This window comes from Tripterygium wilfordii, chromosome 1, assembly GCF_013401445.1.
Source record: "Tripterygium wilfordii isolate XIE 37 chromosome 1, ASM1340144v1, whole genome shotgun sequence".
Taxonomy (NCBI): domain Eukaryota; kingdom Viridiplantae; phylum Streptophyta; class Magnoliopsida; order Celastrales; family Celastraceae; genus Tripterygium; species Tripterygium wilfordii.
Window position 1 is genome coordinate 8,035,414 of NC_052232.1, and position 22,133 is coordinate 8,057,546.

Consider the following 22,133-nt stretch of genomic DNA (forward strand, 5'->3'; position numbering starts at 1 on the left):
GAATATATTAGTTGTCAAACTGTTAGCATCTTCTGCGTCTGGGCAGGAGATTAGTCAGTTCTAGCGCTTGGGGATTGGATTTATGATAAGTAATCCTAACCCGTACAGTTCATTTGTTGGGTTTGGTATACCTAGCCCACAAATGTCGGGGGAGTGTTAACGTAGATAAATAATTAATTTCAGGTCCAAGTTAGAATCTCTGTGTATTCTTTTCTGTTTAGTTTTTGTTATCCAACGTAGACTAGTGGAGTCGTACTCGTTCGAGTCCAGCAATGTCTGACAATGTCCGTTTTAGTGTCTGTGTTTTTTTAATTTGTTATTGTTTTTTTAATCCTCTAAGTTATATTCCATCTTTATGTTAACCTTGAGTGCTCAATTTATTGGATAACTTAATACAATCACATCTATGACCTTTTCTAAAAAAAAAAGAGAGGTCGAGTCAACTACTGGCAAGATTGAGTTGGACATTTTTTTACCATGACATCTATTAAGAGGACCTTATCTCCAGTGCGTAGAGGTGCAAATTATAAGTCACCTTTTACTCCAACCAGCAAAAAACTGATGCTCTGAAATTACCACTTGCATAACTGGTATAGTAATCTGAATGTTATATTAATAACAAGTTTTAGCATAAATAGCTAATCAATCTAATGTGATTTCAGGACCCAAAAAATATTACATACCCTAACAGGACTCAAATGAAAACAAAAGAGGGTCAAACACAACCCAAAATCTCCCCTACAAAACTCTTCTGCAGCAGGCTGGAATTGGATGCTACTAAGGATATTCTTTTTAGTGCTTCGCAATTCCTTCCTTATTGTCATTGCTAAATCACGGACTCTGAATGAATATGAAGCAAAAGTGTAATCTGGTACGTATTTTATGAAGATGCCCCTGCAGCAGCGCGTTTATCATAGTCACCTTGTTCTTCTTTGGCAAACTCTTCAATCAATTCCCGTTGTCTTGGGGTCAAATTCCTGTACCAAAATTCTCCCACCGTCAAATCATTTTGTTATCATATTCTTGCAGCAACATCATTAACCAATCTAGCCAAAATATAGGTGAAAACAACAGTAACATATTCTTAAAAACCAAATGCAAAAGAAACACGGCCCTAATTTTAATGATCCCATGCCCTGCAAAAGTATAATTCCGCAAGATTTATGCTGAAAAGAAACTAAAATTAGTAGTAAAACAATCTACTGAAAAAGAAACTTACGTTGGAATGTTGACAGTGAAGTGCACATATTGATCACCAAATGAATAGGATTTGCGACTTTTTATCCCTGGAAAAACATGCCAGAGAAAATTTTCTTTAGGTGCTTCGGAACATAAGACTGTGAACCTGTACTCAGATAAAATCTATGATCTGCGAGCCTGTACTCAAATAAAATCACTATAGAACTATCACCTTTACCAGACAACACAGAATAGCCTCTAGAACATTTTATATCTTTTAACACCCAAGGGATAAAATCAATTTTAGAAGAAAACAAAATTACGACAGAAGTAGACACATTGCAACTAATGTCTGAGATTCCATAAATGGGTGGCCGTTTGACCATAGCCAAAAAGCTAGCTTCCATCTTGAAGTTCAAAAGTAAGAAAAATGAAATCTTCTTACCTCTAGTTTGTTCTAATTTCAAAAGGAATGTAAATACTTGTTTCCAATATCCAAGGAGTTCAGGGATAAACTGGAAAAAAAAAAAAAAAAACATTTCTATACATGCTAGCACTTGTTGCAGGGGTACACCTACTAAGTAGATAGCTATATATCATTACCTCCAACCACTAGCATAGGGAATACTAAGGACCTAGCTACAAACAGGGACATTTGGACAGGGTACAACTATCTCCAGCTCCAGAATCACTCAACCAAATGCGTTATTTAAAAAAAAAATAGAAATAACTAGAAGCAAAAACCACACAGCTAATATGCAAGGAACTTAGAGAGCCAACCAAATGACTGGTAATTTACCTACTAGTCCCTTCGTATATAGTAAAAAAGACAAATAAGCCCAACAGTCCTTAACAATACAAAGGTTTTAGAGAGCAATAAACAATAATAATACTGAGTAGTTTGACAGGAGAAGGAAATGACTGGTCATCTATCTCTTTTGACACAACTTTAATTGGTATGGAATCAAGAGAATAACATAATTTCTTTCCAACTTTTTGTCTTTTTTCAGCTTGTTCTTTCACTCTTTGGGGACTTTTCATGTCTTTTAGTATCTGAAGAAATTGTGCTAAAACGGAACCGAAATGACTTGAACTAGTGTACTATATAGGTACATGAGAATGAGTTAATAGGAGTGTAATGGTGGAAAGAATTCCCTTGACACCCTTTACAGCCCCCTCATTCCTTCATCCCACCCAAAGAAAAAAAAAATTTCCCCAGTCCGAGGATAAACATTACAACAGTGAGAAGTTACTAGAAGTATGTAAATATTTTTAAGGGAGTCAAAAGTTGTGCTAGAACCATATCATTCCATTCTCCTCAAAAGAAATTGTACCTTATGCAAAATTAACAAAAGCAGATCCAATAAGAATGTTAATACTAATGCAACTTCACACCTTTTTTCTTAAGGACCACCTTTTGACCAGGTTGGGTGCCAGCACGGACCTGCAAAAAGGAAAATGATGACTATCAAACCATGGAAAAAAGATTTTCCAGAAGAACTAACAAATATCAGATTTCATCATCTTTGGAAATTAATCATACATCAGGATTTCAACAAACCTTAAGTACAACATCTCCTGTCAGTGTTGGGACCTGGATAGTTCCCCCTAGGATTGCCTGTAAAATAATAGTCATGAGAGAGCTTTTACAACATGAAACTTCTGAATGCTATGATATAAAAGATTCATTTTTGGGCGGGGTTGGCTGAGGAAGGGGGGGGGGGGGGGTTTGGGGGTAGGAGATGAAAAAAAAAGGCGATACAACAAACAAATTCGGTTATGCTATTTTAAATAGCTTCTTCTTTTTTTTCCAACAGAAACAAACAGAGATTATCTATTTTTAACACAGTGATTCATAAAATGGATCTTTATATAACCAAAAAATCCAAGGGATATGTAAAAAGACTGTTTAAAACCACTGCACTAAGGATAAGAACCTTGTGCTACGCATAGAACACATATCAGAGAACCCACCTGAGTGATGTTTAAAACAGCATCCACATGAATATTGGAATCTTCTCTACGGAAAACAGGGTCTTCTCTGACCTGGAGGGGAAAAAACAGTGACGGCAGATTATAAGTAAATTAAAGAAAAGCACTTTTAAATTGTATAACTATATAAGTAAGAAGGATAAGCAATTACCTTGATGGTGACATAAAGATCACCAGGTTGATTCCCATCAGGATCTGCCCCTCCACTTCTATAAACTCTCATGGTCTCATTGTCATCCACGCCTGCAGACATGTAAATTCAGAAGTCAAGCACCAACAGCAGCAGCAAACTCTAGAATTAAAACAAAAGGAATATAAGAAAAATGCATTGAAAACTATGACTAATAGCTAAAGTCTAAAACACAAGGAATTCAGTAAAACATATGACCCTGGAGAAATTGAAGGTGATTCAGTACCCAAATGTAATATAGCAAATTCATTCAAGAATACATTTGGTTTTACATGAAGCAATAAGGAAAGTAGTGAAACTTGCAATATCATAATATTTATTTACTAATTTCAACTTAAAAAGAGTTCAGATACCTAAATTTCAGTTTTTTATAAGATCCCCCCCCCCCCCAAAACAAAATGAATCATATAGATTCTGAGTCTCATAAATTTTCTCTCGTGGGAAAAGAAGAAAAGAAGCACTGCATATTTGCATGTACCTTGTTGCCTCGAAACTTCCCTTAAAATCCCACATCTTTAACATGCAAAATCTGTGTTAAATTATAAATCCCAGCTTCTATGCAGCCCATAACCAGAGTATCACCAAACAGCAGAAGATAATAAAACAAACACAAAAAAGACACTTGCATATTGAGCACATAACAAGAACGTGCAGAAAATAAAACCCAAAAAAAAAAATTTAAAAGAAACACAATCAGTAAGACATCTACATTCATATGAGATGACTGCATGGGACATTCAGACAAGAGGGACTGTTGTGCATCGAGGCAAAACGGGGTTCATGATGCATTTATGAGTACACGGAGAATGAAAATGAGAATATAAAACGAGAGTATAATGTTGTAAATGACAATGAGGATATACTTTTAACATGAAAAACTTAACAAAAGTATTAACTCACAGATTTTAAGCTTGGAATCTACAGAAAGTACCTGGCATAATGTCCAATTTGACCGATTTTGATCCTTTAATAACCTTACCTCCATTGCAAGATTTGCAAACGCTCTGAGAACAACAACATGAGGAATTAGTTGGAAACATCAAAAAGACTGAAAGGCATATAGGTACATACATACATATACATATAGTAAATCGTGGAGATTCAATTGGAAACGTTGACAGGCAGAGAAGATAAGAATTTTCCAAAGGGAATGCTTCATCTATATAGAAAAGAAAAGAAAGCATCCAAATTCTTTTATACCGATACAGTTTGCCCAATTCCACCACACTGAGGACAGGTGCTCTGAATACTGAAAATACCCTTCTGCGAAAATATCTGTAAACCCAGGCAAATACGTGGTGAACTAGCTTGAAAGATAAATGTTTCAAACGCAAATAAAAATCTACTAGACTTGTGCATAAATCCCTGTAAGACTTACAGTGCCAGAGCCTTTACAGCGTCGACACCTTTCAGGTTTGACACCTGGAGGAACACCTTCTCCACCTACAAAAACAACATAAAACTTACATCAAATACCTTCCCATCATATATTCATAAAAAACAGAACCTCAACCAAGGGTTTATAATATGCAACTAAAGAAGGCCTCAGTTGATTAAGATAGTCTAGTGATATCCAAGTGAAGAGGGTAAGTAAACATACCACAAGCTGAACATGGCACATCAGTTTTAAAATTGATGGTCTTCGTACATCCCTGAACAGCTTCCATGAAGGATATCTCAATGGCAACCTACATGCGAAAATTCAAAAAAAATCATTTACAAGGTTGTTCAATTATAAAGCGTAAAAGAATTCCAATAATGAAGCAAAATTATGGAAACCTTGGCATCTTGGCCACCGAGCTTCTGTTTGAACATATTGCCGAACATCTGTCCCCATCAAAGGAAGCAAAGCATCACAGACAAAAAATATGAGATCAGTTTTCATGGTGGACTTGGATTCTGTGAAGAAATTTTAAAATATGAAAAGAAAAAATAAGTGCACTAGAGAAATTGTTCCACTAAAAACTTTAACATCAACCTATAAGCATTATATGAAATCAAGTGTGTCAATATTCCCGGCTTGGTTCGCGGGAATGAAGGCGAAAGGAAGGGAAGAGACATGGAAAACTTATAATTACTTGTTGCAAAACCAAATTTACCCTTTTTTTGTTCACTCTTACCTTCATGAGAACCATATTGTTTTTTTCTTTAAATAAAAAGAACTTTTTCGAAGCCACCAATAGGATGCCGCTCTGAATTACAAGGCAGAGAGCTAAAACAGACACAATGTTTTTCGCCTCCAAAAGTTTCAAACTTTCAATTATTTTTAAACCAATATTTAAAATTATATCTACAAGCAACCTCTGTATATAGTCATAAACTCAAATAGAAGTACACTAGATCCCTAAGATAAATTTCCATCCACTAAAATTTGGCTTGCTATTTGAGCAATCTTACTCTAAACTGAGTTCTAGACAATGTCGAGTCTCATATTCAGAATAAAGGTAGAAGTAAAAAACTCTCGTGCGCAAAGCTCCTATTTGAGCAATCTTACTCTAAACTGAGTTCTAGACAATGTCGAGTCTCATATTCAGAATAAAGGTAGAAGTAAAAAACTCTCGTGCGCAAAGCTCCCACAGCAGGTGGGGACAAGTAGGATGTACGCAGACCTTCCCCACATAATATGTGGAGAGGTTGTTTCCAAGAATTGAACCTATGACATCTAGGTTGCACCCGTGCAACTCTACCACTGAGCCACATATTTGCTTGCTCAAAATACTCAAGAAAAAAGTCTTTGAAAATAAAGAAACAGATTTGAATGAATTCAATTAAAAACAGTAGTCATCAGTCAGGCAGAAACCAAAATTGATAGAACTAAACAAACGAAAGATACTAGAGGATCATTACATCATCCATTCTGAAGAACTCATCGAATGGATTATGAAATCCCTGACCAGGAAAACCACCGTTGCCATCTTGTTGTTCAAATGCATCATGGCCAACCTACAGACAATGACATCATGAGAGGTGGGAGGAAAAATGCGGAACATATAGAATAATAGTTCTTGTAGTATCTTAACCACTAAAAAATGGTAAGTTGACATGATTAAACTTCTTTTCAGTCAATCTGCCTAAACTTCTAGCCATGCAACTATTGAGGGAATCATAGTTCGAAATGAACTAGAATGCTAGTATTGATCTCGTTCATTAAACTCCACAGTTTTGCATTGCTTTTCAACAAGAAACGATTCCATGAAGCAACTCAAAGACAAACTATGATTAAATTCAAACAGCAACAATCAAGAAAATAAATAAATAAAACTTCTGCTAATCTTTCTTGAGAGTTTAGGTGGCCAACCACATGCTATTTGGGATAAAAGTTTTTATGAATTATGATGATGATAATGAGTAAATTGTGTAAATAAATAAAACTCCAAGTTTCAGAGTTTAAAACATACAGTATTGAAGGTCAATTCTCACCGTCAGTATTACCAAGAGATACTTTGGCACAAACAAAAATATTAAAAAATAAATAAATAAACCCAATGCTTCTACATTACTCCCATTTTATTTTATTTTTTTGGGTGGGGGATGGGAAATCTTCTACAAGGTTTCAAAGTTACATATTTTTCATTAACGTGCATGAGCATACACGCATGATACTCCACCAATTCAAGAGAGGAAAGTATATCACCATGAGAGTAGAAGAAATATCAGCTCATGCTATGAACATCACAGCAATGTTATCCATTATAGAACTTCCATTGTTTCACTTGAGACAGATTTGTAGATGCACCAAGGGTGCACGAAAAGGAACAAAGTTCCTTATATGCACCAAATGTACATAAGGAAAAAAAGAGAGAGAGACTGCTGTCTCAAGGTTTATTCCCCTATTCAACTTGATAGTAACAATACCAATACACTAATACTAAAATATATTTCCACTGTACCAAGTAACCAAAAAAAAAACGTAAAAATGAAATTAACAAAACTATATAACTGAAACAAATTAAATTAGCACCTGATCATATTGTGCACGCTTTTCTTCATCTTTCAAAACCTAGAAAAGAAACTCCTCCTTTAGTAGACTGTGTTGATTTGCAAATAAAGCACTTATTATGGCAAAGAAAGGTCACCTCGTATGCCTTTGATACTTCTTGAAACTTCTTTTCAGCTTCCGGGTCCTCTTTATTCGTATCTGGATGCAGCTTCTTTGCAAGCTAGATTATCATGTAACCAAAAAAATTGAAAGTGGCAAATAAGAAGCTAAGATAAATTCCCCACTTGAATTTTAGGCACAGCAAATCCAGAAAATGAGAAAAGTATAAAAGTAAAATATGTGCCCATCCACACTCAACATTATTAGAAGAGTCGCATAATCTTCCTTTGGATATGCAAATTATGAAAGAGAAAGATAAGAAAGAAGCCTACCCCATAATAAGCTTTCTTTATTTCAGAAGCAGTTGCATTCTTGCTTACACCTAGTGTATCATAATAATCCTTCACAGACACATACGCTGAACCAAAGAAATTAAGAAAAGAGGGTAAAAATGTTACAAAACCAGTAAACATATTTCATATGGTATCAATCAAAACAGCAACACAAATTAAAAAAAAAAATTAATGTCAGAAGAAAATTGGTGATAAATAATGAGAAAACCAGGCTCGAATTGTTATGACATAAACAACTTCCGCAAAAATCTTCCAAGGAATTCTACCATTTTACATTTCATTCCTAGTTTCAAACTATCAAGTGAAAATAATTAATAGGACAAGACATCTCCACTGGACCATTATAATAAGAAAATCAGAATAAGAAAAACATGAAATACATACCAGTGCCATGAATTGACCTTGTTTGGCCCCAACTTCCATTCAGAGCTACAAATGCAATCCAGTTTTTATTGCTCACTGCATTTCCATTCAACCAATTCAACCCATAAACAAGCACGAAACAGAAAGGATTATTACTTAGGCAAGAAGCGAAGAAGCCAATGCAAGAAGCGAACTAGCATATTGTAAACAAAGAAGATATATGATTAATCAAAGATACCATTTGTGGGAATGTAATTCCCAATAACCCGGACTGGATTATGGATTCCGGAACTGAAACTCCTATATCCCCCTCTTAACACGCCCTTACATATCTGCAATAAAAAATGAAGAAATTATCAGAAAAAGCACATTTCAGGATGTAATCAAGAAAAATCACACCAACAGAACCCAAATATTACAATCAATAATCAAAATCTTCCGAGAGAGGGTAAATATCGTACAGAATTCCGGGATTCTTCAAGAAGGTTCCTAGAGAGAGAGCGACGAGCGAGGCAGCGAAAAAACCAAGCGCCATTAGAGCGAACCATTTCGGGGTTTCTCTCCCTCTCTCTGCCTTGGAATTATACGAGGATTTCGTTCGCCTACTTAAATATTTTCGAAATACAGTTTCAAATTTCGGGATTTTGGTTGATTGGCGTTGCTGTCTGAAAAGCTTGGGGCTAAACCCTAGAGAAACCCTAATTCGAGCATCCGAACCGAAGGTTCTAGTAGAGAAAGAGAGGTGGAGGCAGCATTTTTATTCTTTTTTATTTTTATTGTTCAATTTTAATTGGTTTGAGTTTTATGCGACATTTGCCCAATCTTATTGGATCAAACTATTTTTTATTTTTATTAAAAAAATCTTCTTCTTTTTTTCGAAAACTCAAAATATCTCTGACAATTTATTCCATAATCAATCATAACAATATTACGTTATCTAATTAGATTGAATTTCATTATTATGTTGCTTAATTACATTGATTTTCGTTTTTGTTATTACCTTGTCTAATTAGAATTGATGATTTTCGTCAAGGATATATAACATTATCATTTTCTTTTTGTTAACTGTGAACAGACCAAAGTGTTTGTATGTCATCCATAGAACTAGGACATGAAAGGGCCCAAGGGCTAAGAAGTAAAGTGTATACTGCCAATCGTGACCCATGAAAGCATATTGCTTGACCAGAATATTCCAAACTCTTGGGACAATTTTTTCCAACCGCTTCCTTTGTCAACTTACACATATCTTCAGTAAGGACTCAGGACTAACTAATGCCATGCAACATAAACTTTGAAATTTGAAAAGAAATTAAACTTTTAAAAAATAATAATAATAATAGTTTTATCTCTAGTACTTTCTAGCCAAAAAAAAAAAAAAGAACAGTCTTTTGCTTAAATTCCAACTTTAAATAAAGTTCTATGCTTGCCCTCCATTTTTTCCTTCCTAATTAATCTCTGGTTTGCTACTTAGTTCACAGGCAGCTTCTCCATCAAAGCATTCCTTCCTTCACCAAAGCAACTCAGGCCCCAGCAGAGGGAACCTTAAACTGTTCTCTCCTTCTATTTTCTGTGCCTTCCTGAGTACAACTTAATTCTTTGCTTCAAATTTGAGTTTCAGGTTTCTTGTCTCATGATCTTATTATGCTCAAAGATGGTGAAGGGGCTGTTAGTCCATTTATAGAAGTTGATTTCCAAAACCAAAACTGTACCCAAGAACCCAGCTAAACCCTCTAAAGCAATTGTAGAAGCACCCTTGAATTAAAGTTTTACTGTTGCCGTGGTTGAAAGTTCTGTTGATACTGCTGAAGAGCCAAAGAAGGAGATCAAGGACGACCCTGCCAAAGTAAAAGTTGTGACGACCCAACAGATATACAAGCACGAACTTCTGCACCATCCAGGAATATCAATGGAGAAACAATCACCAGGCATCCCATTCAGTGATGATGATGATGAGAATCCTTTGGCGAGCAGGGGGGTCAAGGACAAAAGCACCCATGACGAACTAGACCCCATAAGTATTATGATGTCTTCGGGCTTTAGTATGATTGGCGAGACGCGTGTAAAAGGTGTTGTCCAAGGTGCCAACCTTCCCTGTGACACCCTTCCCTACGACGGCCTTCCAGGTGACGACCTTCTTGACAACGACCTTCTCGACGATGGTTTTCCAGGCAACGACCTTCTTGACACCGACCTTCTCGACGATGGCCTTCCGGGCAACGACCTTCTAGGCGACAGTCTCTCGGGTGACAACCTTCCTGGAGACAGCCTTTTGGACGACGACCTTCCTGGCAACGGCCTCCCGAATGACGACCTTCCCAACGACGGCCTTCCTGGAGACTACCTTCCTGGTGACGACCTTCCCAATGATGGCCTTCCGAATGATGACCTTCCTGGCGACGGCCTTCCAGACGATGACCTTCCAGGAGCCACACTCTCATGAGCTAATCTTCAACCTGAATGGCTTCCCAAATGAATGAGTAATTAGTTAAGGTTGTATAATGTCTTTTACGCTTTTAGGATAGTATATATAAGCATCACTGGGTAGATTTAGGGATATCTAGAAAATAGCATTGAGAAGTGGCCCTATAGCCAAGAAAAACCCAAAAAAGTGGATTCGAAACTTCAAGTGTTCTCGTTTGACTTTCTTGTACTAGGCTTGAACCCTAATCAAAGTTCATGCTTAGATTTCGGTGGTTCATTGAATTCTTTCTTTGAACTACTTGGGCTAGTGAGGGACCCAAACTAAGGTTCTAACCTAGAGATTTTTTTACGGGGCATTTGGTTGCTAATCCAATGAGAATGTGATGCAAGTGTGAGATGAACATTACCATATTTGATATGAAATGAAGAATGAGTGTTAGAATTTTAATTGTACAATTTCCATATTATCCAATTTTTTTTACATAAAAATAAAAATAGATTAATTTAATGGTTGTGATATAATAGTCTTTTGAGTATCAAAACTCATTCTCCTTTGTGAAAATTAGTCAATCTCACCATTTTGGTGAGCTTGGCTAACCTTCATAAGGAGGGAATGAGGGTGGGATGAGTTTAGGATTACACCTCCCAAACTCAACAAAACAAGAGAATGAGTGGCTCTCATCCTCTACTGGCTTCATTCCCCTTTAAAACGCCAACCAAATGCCCCATTAGGGCTTAATTTTGTAAGGTTGCTTTTATCAAATCTATCCTTATTTTCGTGGTTGTTCGCATTTGGAGTGTTTGGTGGTACTTTTGTGTTGTTTGATTTGGGCTTGGTGTTGGATCTGGGAATTGGGTCCTCATCAGAAGACTATTATTTGAAGGATACAAGTACTCAGCTTGGCGAGCGATGGCCAAATGGAGGAGCATATGGAGGAAGAGGATGGATGAGTGGAGAAAGATTCAACAGCACATAATCATATGACCTTGTGGAGCATATGGTCTATCTATTTGTGAGGGTGGTGAAAGCTAAGGATCTTCCCCCAAGCTCCATTACTGGAAGTTGTTATCCTTATGTGGAAGAAAGCTGGGAAACTGCAAGGGAAGAACAAAACATTTTTAGAAGAAAATGAACCCGGAATGGAATCAAGTCACTGCTTCCTCCAAAGATAGAGTGCAGTCATCAGTTCTTGAAGTTTTTCACGAGGACAAAGAAATGGTGGGCAGAGATGATTACCTTGAAAGAGTAGTCTTTGACTTGAATGAGATTCCAACAAGAGTTCCACCTGACAGCCCCTGGCTCCTCAGTGGTACAGACTAGAAGATCGGCGAAGGGAAGCAACCAGCCTGTTCATAGATTTCTGTCTTTGTGCAGCTGTTGTGCTCTGTGAAACCCCGTCAAGAGAGTGGCGGCTCTGGTCTCGGGTTTGTACTATTTGCGGCATCCCACGTTGCAAGCTACCTTCAGTGCCCAGCAATTTCTTCAAGAGGTGGCCTGCTCAAACCGACAACCTACTACATAATGCTAGTACGTCTGTTCATCGTTGCCTGTTCCTTTTGGGCAAGTCTAGAAGCTGTTCCACTCAGTATCTCCTTGTTAATTCTCCTCTTTTTCAGCGATGTCTCCCTGTAGCCATCCATGTGCGAGTTCACAAGGTTCTCTTTCGGTTCTTACAATTCTTAACACCACTACTACCGAGTTTGGACTGAAGGTTGACCTTGGCACACTGATAGAATCACTCCACAATATCAGAGCCACTAATTCAACCCACCAAGACAATGATTTGGGAGAAACAAAAATCCATTTGCATTAGCATTGTCTCAAAATGTCATATAGCTGTTCATAACAAATAAAACCGGAATAGTACATCAACTAAGACAAAGTTCAAGCAAAACCCAAAAAAAATGTAGCAAAAGAAACAACCCTAATTCTTGGCAAGCCTTGATCTAGAAGACGAGCTCGTGAGGTTTCATGCCTGCCTTGAGAGAGAACCTGGCAGCCAAATAAGTCTTCAAGTCTGGAACTCCTTCAACTGCTTTGATCAATGGTGTGTCCACAGCCTTTTGATCGTCCTTCTTCTCCTGAGGGAGCTCATTTTTGTCCTGCAATTTGCATCGTAGGTTAATAAAAAGTCTCCGATGAGAGAAAAACAACCAAAAAATGCAAACATATTTTACAACTGAAAAAAGTGAATTATCAGCTGAAACTGACCTCTTTCTCTGCCTCAAAGAACTCGCCTTCTCCCTTCTTCTTCTTCTCTGTAGCTTTTTTGGCAAAGTACTTGTCATCGAATTTATCCAAGTTGACTCCAGAAATATCAACCTTGGTGGAAGTCCCAATTACATAAGCTTGATTGACACGCCTTAAGGGAACACCATTGACCTTAAACGGTCCTATTGCACAAGTAAAATTGATTTTCAAGTCATTGAAATATTTGGCGAGAGAGCACTATATAAAAAAGAATTCCCCAACAGCCAAAGAGACTTATGTGATAAATTCTAAATACTCAGAATCAGCAACAGATAGCTGTTATCCAGAAGAACTATCAGCCCCTTTTGTTTTTTTCTAGGAAGTCTCATTTCCAGCTATTAACACAAACTCCACCCAATCTCAAGTTTAGTATAGAACCACCAATAATAGAATGATCAAATCTACAACCCAATAATATTTCGAAAAACATCTTAACTGGTTAAGAGCCTCGTCAGGTCCAAGAAAGCAATTGAGGACACATAGCCTCAATAGCATTGCAGAGTATTAACAAACATTTCACAAAAACTTTTGACACTCGTGAAACTATATAACAAACATTGCACAGTATTAACAAACATTTCAGAGCATAAAATCTAAGCATCAGTAGAGCAAGACAATTGAAGGAAACAAACAACCAGCTGCACGAAGCAACTACAGAGACACCATCTTGACACAGAAGAATATGCTACACATGATGTGAGACTCAAATACACAGCAAGTACGAAGAAATAAATGAACAAAAGGAGAGCTCTCATACACACCAGAGATGAGAAGCAACCCAGATGGCAGCTGCTTTAGGAACACCACTCGCTTGCCCTTGAACCTACCAGCAAGGATGACAAGAACGGTACCTGGGGTGATGCTGGACCTACAGAGCAACAAAATAATGAAATAAGATAAGAGACAGGATAACATTACAAGCAATGAGAAAATATCATAGAGATAAACGAACCAAATTAACTAGACAGATGGTTACAATATTCTCGTCACAAACTGTGAACAAGTAATTTGACACACCCCAAGAGAACAGCTACGAATTTATTACTTGAACACAGAATGAGACAGAGAAATCAAAACTAAATAAACTATGAAAACTGAGTAAGCATTGATAAAACCACTAATGTACCACGAATAGATCCATGCTCTTACATTACATTTGCACACTGAGGTACATATATCAACAGTTTCTCAGCAGTATAATTGTATAAAGACAACTATATTTGTAAAATTCTAAAAACCCACATAAGGGCAACCCCATATACTCCTTTAGGTTTAAACACCTCCGTATACATAAACAAAGAACTTATCTTCCAATAATCAGTAGCACAAAAACACAAAAGAATAAATCTGAAAACTACCAAATCAGATACCTGAGCTTAGTGATTCTTGGCTTGTGCTTGTTAACAAGCGGTTTCTTTACATCATCGGCAGGGTAGAACTTGGGCGCTTTTTCTGGAGCGGCGGCAGCCTTAGGCTTTGGGTCATGGTGTGGGAATTTGCCGCCGTTTTTAGCCTTGATTGCCCAGAGACCACGTTTGTGATACATCTGAGATCTGGAGTACTTACCAATACCCCTAATGAGGTCGGGGTTTCTGGATGTATGAGGCTTTCTCTGCTTAGGCGCCATTGTCGAATCCCCTCTGCTCTCTCAGTTGCGCAAATGGGGAGACTCACCTAAAAAACCTAATTTGTTTGCTGTATATATATTGCACACAAACCCTAAAACCTTGAAAACACTATATTCTCGGGTATGGGGCCTATGGGCCAATTTTAAGGGTCCAATGGACATTAGCTGGGCCAATCTGGGCTTTGTTTTAGGAATTATAATTATCATGCCCAAATCAAAATCTCATAAATTAAATTCCAAAAAAAAAAAGAGAAAATATGTTCTTCTAAAATAAAATATGGTGCATTAATTTCTTTGTAAGAAGCAATAATATGCATATCTTACGGAAATTTATTTTCCAAATAATATCTTAAAATTGAGAGAACCACGAGTAACTCAGACGACACTAATATGTAATCCAAAATGATATGTGTCCATAATTTTAGTATCCATAAGTGTCCATAATCTAGGTGGCATAAGGAGAAGTGTGAGGGACCATTTTGTACTAGATCGTCCCCCACACTTCTCCTCATGCCACCTAGATTATGGACACTTATGGACATCAAAATTAGGGACATGTAGTGTTTCCGGTATGTAATATCTCATAAAAATATTGAGTTCGAGGTTCTCATCCTCTTTCCCCGTATTCAAATAATATCTTAAAATTAAAAGGAGAGAAAGACATTTTAAGATCTACATTTTGTTTTCCTTTTCATGATAATTTTTATTGAAAAAAGGGTTACACCCCCTGGACAGATCCCTTATGCACTAGAGAGTAAAGCGGATTCACTAGAGGGTAAATGTCGACTGGGCATTCATGTAACCAAACTCTTTTCACTCTTTCCTCAAAACTAAGTGAAATAAATAAACAGTATTAAAAAGAAAGGGAAAAAAAAGCTAGAATCATGATCCAGTCTTCTTCATTAAAAGATCTATCTATCTAGAAAGATAAGTGTCTTGACATAAACATCATCTGATTGAGCTTTGTCTCCAAATACTCTATCTGTCCATCTAATGCAACTGAGTCTACAATGAATTCAAAGATAGACAGGTCTGGATGTCAATACAAAACATAACACAGAGAAGCAAATTAAAGCTTGAAATTTTACAGCTAAAAAGGATTGGATGGCATTATGCTTGATGTGAAGTTCACATTGTCTGAAAACACTAGGTATTGTAGCATCAGCAATACTATGCCTTGTTTACACGTATTCGCTGCCCCTCCAGTAACTGCAATGAGCAAGAAGAATCAAAGAATCAGCATTTTCTCCATAAATAAATCTTTCAGGCAAGAATCATAAAAGATTTATCATATATTCTTTTTTCTGATATTTGATTAATGGGCAATACTAAGAATATCACTGAAAATTGTTAGATAAGTGAAGACTGCCCACATCCCATAATCCTGTTTTATGGACTAATGCACCAAACCATTCAATAATTTTTCTAAAGTACATATACATGTAGTTAGAGTTAGGCCAAATCAACTATTGTGAATTTGGATGACGATTTTTCTCACCATACAAACAGATACTCTTCCATAGATAGTTGTAAACTGTAATGCTCTAAAGAAAAATTCAGATCACACAAAATTAAAGAAAAAACTAAATGAATGTCACAGTCCATCCTGTACTTTTCTTTTATGTATGTGTGCAGCCATGTGTGTGTGTGCGTTTTTATAAGTTCATTGAATATTTACCAAAATGAAGAGGGATCACTCCCTATAAATTGTTGGCTTCAGCTAACACAAACTCCCGCAACAAATAAACAAAAGCAATGGAACATCAATGCAAATTTCAAGAATAGCCATTGGAGTATACGTATATAGCAGAAAAACATGCGGAAAGTCATATATACAAGTTTCAAGTTTAAGTCCCCATTTTAAAATAGCATCAAAGAACTTACAGAATTGTTAAAAGACGAAATAGCAGCTTCTGCATCCTCCTCTGACGAAAATGTAATGAAACCAAACCGACTGGATTTTGAGGTGCCTGGAATCCGCTGAACCTTTGCGCTAAGAACATTTCCCTTCTCAGAAAAAAACTTTGTAAGAGAATCTGTGGTTACTGTCTTTGCAAGATTTCCCACGTAAACTTTGTGGGGGCTGTCAATGAACTGGGATTCCTCTTCTTTTAGTAGAGGTTTCGTTAAAGGTTTCTCTGTGATGTTTACTTTGATCTCACGTCCTCCAATTTGCTGCGAAAAAAGAAAACTAAATTACTTGCTCCAATAAATTGCCAAACAACAATGCAAACCAGTGAGCATTGGCTAGCATATAATACTGGCATGAAGACCACATGCTGTAAACCACTGATATTATGCCTCACTGTAATACTATTAATGTGGAAGATAACCAGAGCTTACTGTGCCATTTAATTTCTCAGTTGCTGCATTTGCATCCTCAACGGTTTTCATTGTAACAAATGCAAATCGGCGACTCTTCCCAGTGTACTTGTCATACATCACCTATAAAAGAGAATTGAAAGAAGATTATCCCAAATTTCCCAAGCGGGCCTGTATAACAGGATTATACATCAGTGAAAATTTTGATCTATCATTCCCCCTTTCCTTACTTATCAAGAAACCTCATATTGAATTGCCCGATAAGAGATGAAATCAAGGTTTCAATGTGCCAGAACTTCACTGTAAAGGTGAAAGGCATTTTTAAAGAATTTATGGAATGGTTTTAATTTAGGTATTTATCAAATTGCAAATGTTATGCTATTTTCTTAATCTATCTCACACTTGTGTGTGGATGATTATAATTCCAGTGCTCAAGATTTCAGTATTTGGAGTTAAAAAATCAATAAGTTAGTTAAAGATTTTCGAGTTTACCTAGTAATCGAAAATAAAGGCTGCTTTTTCTATTAACTAGTCAAACAAAAAGTAGATTGGTATTTCCATTTTGTTATACTCAGATGCTCAAATTTTGTGTTAAACTCAAACAGATTGCACGCAGTTGGGGACGATGTCGGAACCGAACAAGGTTGAAAAGGAACAATATAACAATTTAGGATGCTACCTTGACGGATCTTGTGGGTAAGATTACAAGCAATAACAATGAATGACCATTCTTAGTTTTTGCTGTGCATCAACAAAAGTAAAATAACAATGCAAAACCAATAACTTCCAAACATTAGGTACATTGAACTCAAGAAACCCACCATATCACATGTTAAATCCTCTGATACATAAGCCTGAAAATCTCTTCTTTTTTAATTTTACAATTACAACAAACCTTCAACCTTTGCAAAGATTCAATACAGGAGTATAAACACTTTCGCTCCTAAATTAACCAATCTTTCATTCACACCATGCTACACCAAATGCAGTTTTCAAACTCTCAGAAAAACAACCTCAACTAAAAAACCAGAAAATTTAGAATTAATCATGTAACATACCTCAGTTTTTTCTAGAGCACCGTGTTCTGCGACAATCTTAGAGAGTTCGTCATTGTTCACAGTCCGCGGTAAGTTGCCAACGTAGAGCCTCCTTGCCGCCACAGATTCTGGGTCTTGTGTCTCCACCGGAGTCTCCTCAGCAACAGCAAGGAGCCTGCCACAGCTTCGGCGGTTGAAACTAAAACCTATGGACGTGGATTTAGCGTCCGCAGAGTATCTCGTCGTTAATTTGAGGAATTGGAAAGTGGGTTTTGATGGGACTGTGAAACGGGGGTTTGGGTTTGCTGAAAATGATAATGGTGGGGTTGGAGATAACATCGTCGCCATTATTTTCACGAGAGAGAGTGAAGAAGCAGAGAAGTTTAGAGGGGGATTGGTTTTTCTCATTATCCGGTTTGTGGGTATTCTTTATTCATCTAGCAAAACGTACAAACATGTGCCGTTTTGGTGGGCTTATCTGTAAATGGCAATACCCGAAAAGTCCAACCCCAACTCATTCCTTCTTCTTCTTCTTCTTCAGTTCTCCCTCCTCTCCGGCTCTCCCTTTCTCGTTCTCTGCGACCCACACTGTAAATAAAACCGTAATCCATGCTCAGTTCAAAGCCACCTCCTTTATGCGTGTCTCATGGCTTTCCATTCATTTTCAGAACTTCAATCGCAGTCCACTCAAGAGGATTAAAGGTTTGTCATTTGAAGAATACAAGACAGGTATGTTATCGTCGTCTTCATTTGGGCCGTTTGTGATTCATAAGTATCGCACGATTTGGTAACTTTTCGAATGCTCTTCATAACTGGCGAGACGAGAATGATCTCGTACGAATTTCACACTTTCACGGTAGGCACGAAATCAAGGGTTTCCGGTGTATGCCTGTGTATTTGATTGAGATACCAAAGTGTTTCCTTATTCAAATGTTGCGGATCAATGGTTATATTGATGGGCAGATATTGTGGATATGAACAGAAATTGTTTGTGCACTGCAAAGTTTTGTTTTCATAGTCTGAGATACATGCTTTGGTTATGACAGTCAGCTTAAGAATTGAAATGAAAAGAAATTTAGAACTTATCTAAGTATTGCCATTCACATTACCTTATGCGATTTGGGTATTCGTCATAATCACAGCTATCAAAGTATCAATATACACTACTTATCATTATCAACCTAAAAAGTAAGGGGAAAATAACAAGAGGAAATAGGGTGCTTGAAATATAAGTTGTACTTCATTCTTCCTAGTTGGTGTATGTTAGTCTCCTATGAGTTTTATCTTTGACATCAATGTAAACAAATAGGCATTCTTGGGACTCAGGCTTCAGTTCATTCTACTTGCAGTTTGGGATTGAGCAGCTTTCAAAAGTTCGGCTGCCAGCATCAAGGACCATCCTCTGTGCTAGTAAGTATCCTAGAAAACATCTCTATGACAAGAAACAAGAGCCTAATCCCCAGAATGTGGATCTTCCGCCCATTTTACCCAAGAAAAAGAAGAAACCCTTTCCAGTTCCCATAAAGCAGATTCTACGGACTGGAAGGGCAGAAAAGAAGCGGGCACTAATGGGTATAGAAAAAAGTCTTGAGCCTCCAAAGAATGGATTACTTGTTCCTGGTTTGGTTCCTGTTGCATATGAAGTACTAGATGCCTGGAAAGTCTTGATTAAAGGCATTGCACAGCTCTTGCATGTTATTCCTGTGCGTGGATGTAGGTAAGTTGTAATTGTATTCATTTCGTTATTTGGAGTTCTAGTAAAATTTAGTAATTTACTATTTTGAAAGGTTCTCCTGGATTTTTAAGCATTATAGTTTTACTCCTACAGTGAGTGCTCAGAAGTTCATGTGGCTCATACTGGTCATCAGATTAAGGATTGCCTCGGCCAAACCAGCAGGAATCGACATAGCTTCCACTCATGGGTGACGGGTTCCATTAACGATATACTTATTCCCATTGAGTCATATCATCTGTATGACCCATTTGGGCAGCGCATCATGCATGAAACTCGGTTCGAATATGACAGGATTCCAGCAATTGTAGAGCTATGCATTCAAGCCGGTGTCGAGATTCCGGAATATCCTTCCCGAAGGAGAACGCTTCCCGTTCGAATGATTGGAAAGAAAGTGATTGACAGAGGTGGACTTGTGGAGGAGCCTAGAACATGGCGGTCGGGAGGTTCATCCGCCATTCTTGATTTTGATACCTATGAAGCTTGTAGGCGGTTCCCACCTGTTCCATTGGCAGATTTACCTAGGCTTGCACAGGAAACAATTGATGCATATGAGGCTGTAAGACAAGGTGTGACTACTTTAATGAAAAAACACACCGTGAAAGCTTGCGGGTATTGTTCAGAAGTTCATGTGGGACCTTGGGGTCACAACGTGAAGCTTTGTGGTGCATTCAAGCACCAATGGAGGGATGGGAAACATGGTTGGCAGGACGCTACCGTGGATGAAGTCTTTCCTTCAAATTACGTGTGGCATGTCAAAGACCCGAAAGGGCCTCCACTGAAAAGTGCACTGAAGCGATTTTATGGTAAGGCTCCGGCTGTTGTTGAATTGTGCGTGCAAGCCGGTGCACAAGTCCCTGAGAAATACAAGCCCATGATGAGGCTTGACATTGTGGTTCCTGAAAGTGATGAGGCACAACTAGTTGCTTAACAGTAGGGCTTACCAGTTATCACCATAGTAAATGCTCCGCTTTGTTGCTTAACCTTGCGAGGTCTGTGGATCTCTTCTCAACTAATTATATTGATACAGTTTGTTCAGAGCTGCCAAAGAAGTAAGTGTCTTTTTAAACACACTGATTATGTTAACTAACTATAACCGGCCTGGATTTTCCTTTTCAAATGACTGTCCTTATACACTTACTTTGTAATTTAGTATGTATAATCTGAATTCTCTGGTGGTTCAAGTTTTAGCTCAACTTTCTATCTTCGTTTGCTTTAATCCGAGATTATGCTATATGTGTAACACAGTGCCTATGGAAAATTGAGGGCAATGACCAACTGTTGGCGAAAGGGAAGCTTCAAGATGACTGCTACGGTCGAAAAAAGCTATGAGTCATGCCAAGACTTTCTGAAGGTCTGCATTGTCTCTTCCCCTGCAGCTTATTACTTACACAATGTACTTAGCAGCAGCCATTGTTGTAAACTCAAGATTAGTAATGCCGAGATAAAACATTTCCTTGTACTTAATCTTGTTATGGGCGCCAAAAGAACATATGAAAGAGAGAATGATTCACTAACTCGCTCTACCAAGTTTTTTTTTTTTTTTTGAGTACAAGTACAAATATAATATACGACAAACCACCAGATCAAGTCTATGAAAGTACAGGTGTTAATAGGTCTCACGCAGGAGGTACAAATCAAGTCCACGCAGGGGCAGACTAAGCCCACACACCTCCTTATAAATATTCGGAGGAGGTGAGATTAGAACCCATGACCTTAGTCAGGGACATGCAAAGTCATTGTCACTCAATCAATGACTCATTTGCGCTCTATCAAGATTTTTATCTGTGGATTCCCTCTCTCCTTTCATATTCATTGAAGCTGTAGAGTGTGGATATTAATCAGCTTCTGTTTTTTTTTTTTTTTTACAGAATAATTGTCCTGTAATAAAGGTTCAACTGCTAGATTACTTTAGAGATCTCGTAACATTGAAGACATAATGGGCTCAGTTGTGTAATGTTGGTTACTTGAGTTTATCAACTCAAAATGTTTGGGAATAGATTTTCAATGTTAAAATCCAATGTGAGATTGCTCTTAGATTCATAATCCGACATTACATGGAGGATATTAACAACGATGTGGTTTATAAGAAAAACTCAAGCTTCTCAATTAACAAATGTATTTTTAGGGCTCGAGAGTCCAAAAGAACAAAGCGCTCTCTTAAAATTTTTAATTATTAACCACATTCTTATTAATATTAGATATTAAACTATGCCTAGTTTTTTAGAAAAGAAATATACTCGATCAAATATACACAAGTTAACAAATGAAACGTGAAAAATTAAAACAATGAAAAACAAGTTAGCATTGGATAATGTATCCCTAGAATTATTTATAGGCGTGAAAATAGTCGGTTTTTGATATAAATTTAATCAATCGTTCAATTGGTTCTTTAAAAAAATATATAATTTTTTTTTGAAAATAACCGATTGATTTAGTTATTCGAATTAATTTTTAATAGTCCTAATTATTTACACACACATTAGTAATTTGAAATTTCATCATATAATTAGAACATTGTAGTGTAGGATTTGTCTATAATTTATTTGATATTAATAATTTGAATTTCGATTTATGAACAAATTATTGTTTGGAGCATAATAAATCCTTTTTTTTAGAAAAAATCT

The 22,133-nt window shown here is 37.1% G+C and overlaps 4 protein-coding genes across 6 annotated transcripts; 1 reads left to right on the forward strand and 3 right to left on the reverse strand.

Moving 5' to 3' along the window:
- Positions 1 to 562: 562 nt before the first annotated feature.
- LOC119995322 (chaperone protein dnaJ GFA2, mitochondrial-like) lies at positions 563 to 8,877 on the reverse strand. 2 transcript variants are annotated; one of them, XM_038841896.1, is made up of 18 exons: positions 8,578 to 8,877; positions 8,355 to 8,439; positions 8,138 to 8,212; positions 7,733 to 7,818; positions 7,438 to 7,521; positions 7,323 to 7,361; positions 6,209 to 6,304; positions 5,141 to 5,188; positions 4,962 to 5,049; positions 4,740 to 4,804; positions 4,562 to 4,636; positions 4,293 to 4,365; positions 3,323 to 3,414; positions 3,154 to 3,225; positions 2,741 to 2,797; positions 2,575 to 2,623; positions 1,220 to 1,286; positions 563 to 977 (listed from the first exon to the last, which is right to left on the reverse strand). In XM_038841896.1, the coding sequence occupies exons 1-18, from the start codon at positions 8,662 to 8,664 to the stop codon at positions 881 to 883; spliced, it is 1,335 nt and encodes a 444-aa protein (XP_038697824.1). In that variant the 5' UTR covers positions 8,665 to 8,877; the 3' UTR covers positions 563 to 880. The 2 variants fall into 2 exon arrangements, with proteins under 2 accessions (XP_038697824.1, XP_038697755.1); XM_038841827.1 differs by having other exon boundaries at positions 8,355 to 8,448.
- Positions 8,878 to 12,320: 3,443 nt separating this feature from the next.
- LOC119996930 (60S ribosomal protein L6-like) lies at positions 12,321 to 14,472 on the reverse strand. Its single transcript, XM_038843730.1, has 4 exons — positions 14,159 to 14,472; positions 13,550 to 13,656; positions 12,750 to 12,931; positions 12,321 to 12,640 (listed from the first exon to the last, which is right to left on the reverse strand). The coding sequence occupies exons 1-4, from the start codon at positions 14,413 to 14,415 to the stop codon at positions 12,485 to 12,487; spliced, it is 702 nt and encodes a 233-aa protein (XP_038699658.1). The 5' UTR covers positions 14,416 to 14,472; the 3' UTR covers positions 12,321 to 12,484.
- Positions 14,473 to 15,286: 814 nt separating this feature from the next.
- Positions 15,287 to 18,175, reverse strand: LOC120001530 (30S ribosomal protein 2, chloroplastic). Its single transcript, XM_038849909.1, has 4 exons — positions 17,796 to 18,175; positions 16,759 to 16,860; positions 16,300 to 16,590; positions 15,287 to 15,624 (listed from the first exon to the last, which is right to left on the reverse strand). Exons 1-4 carry the CDS (start codon positions 18,120 to 18,122, stop codon positions 15,586 to 15,588), a joined length of 759 nt encoding a protein of 252 aa, XP_038705837.1. The 5' UTR covers positions 18,123 to 18,175; the 3' UTR covers positions 15,287 to 15,585.
- A 107-nt stretch (positions 18,176 to 18,282) lies between these two features.
- On the forward strand, positions 18,283 to 21,037 carry LOC120001519 (APO protein 1, chloroplastic-like). 2 transcript variants are annotated; one of them, XR_005468898.1, is made up of 4 exons: positions 18,283 to 18,503; positions 19,124 to 19,491; positions 19,603 to 20,558; positions 20,755 to 21,037. XR_005468898.1 is itself a non-coding variant. In XM_038849896.1 (3 exons), the coding sequence occupies exons 1-3, from the start codon at positions 18,384 to 18,386 to the stop codon at positions 20,435 to 20,437; spliced, it is 1,323 nt and encodes a 440-aa protein (XP_038705824.1). In that variant the 5' UTR covers positions 18,283 to 18,383; the 3' UTR covers positions 20,438 to 20,696. The 2 variants fall into 2 exon arrangements, 1 of the variants encoding a protein (XP_038705824.1); XM_038849896.1 differs by lacking the exon at positions 20,755 to 21,037 and having other exon boundaries at positions 19,603 to 20,696.
- Positions 21,038 to 22,133: the final 1,096 nt, after the last annotated feature.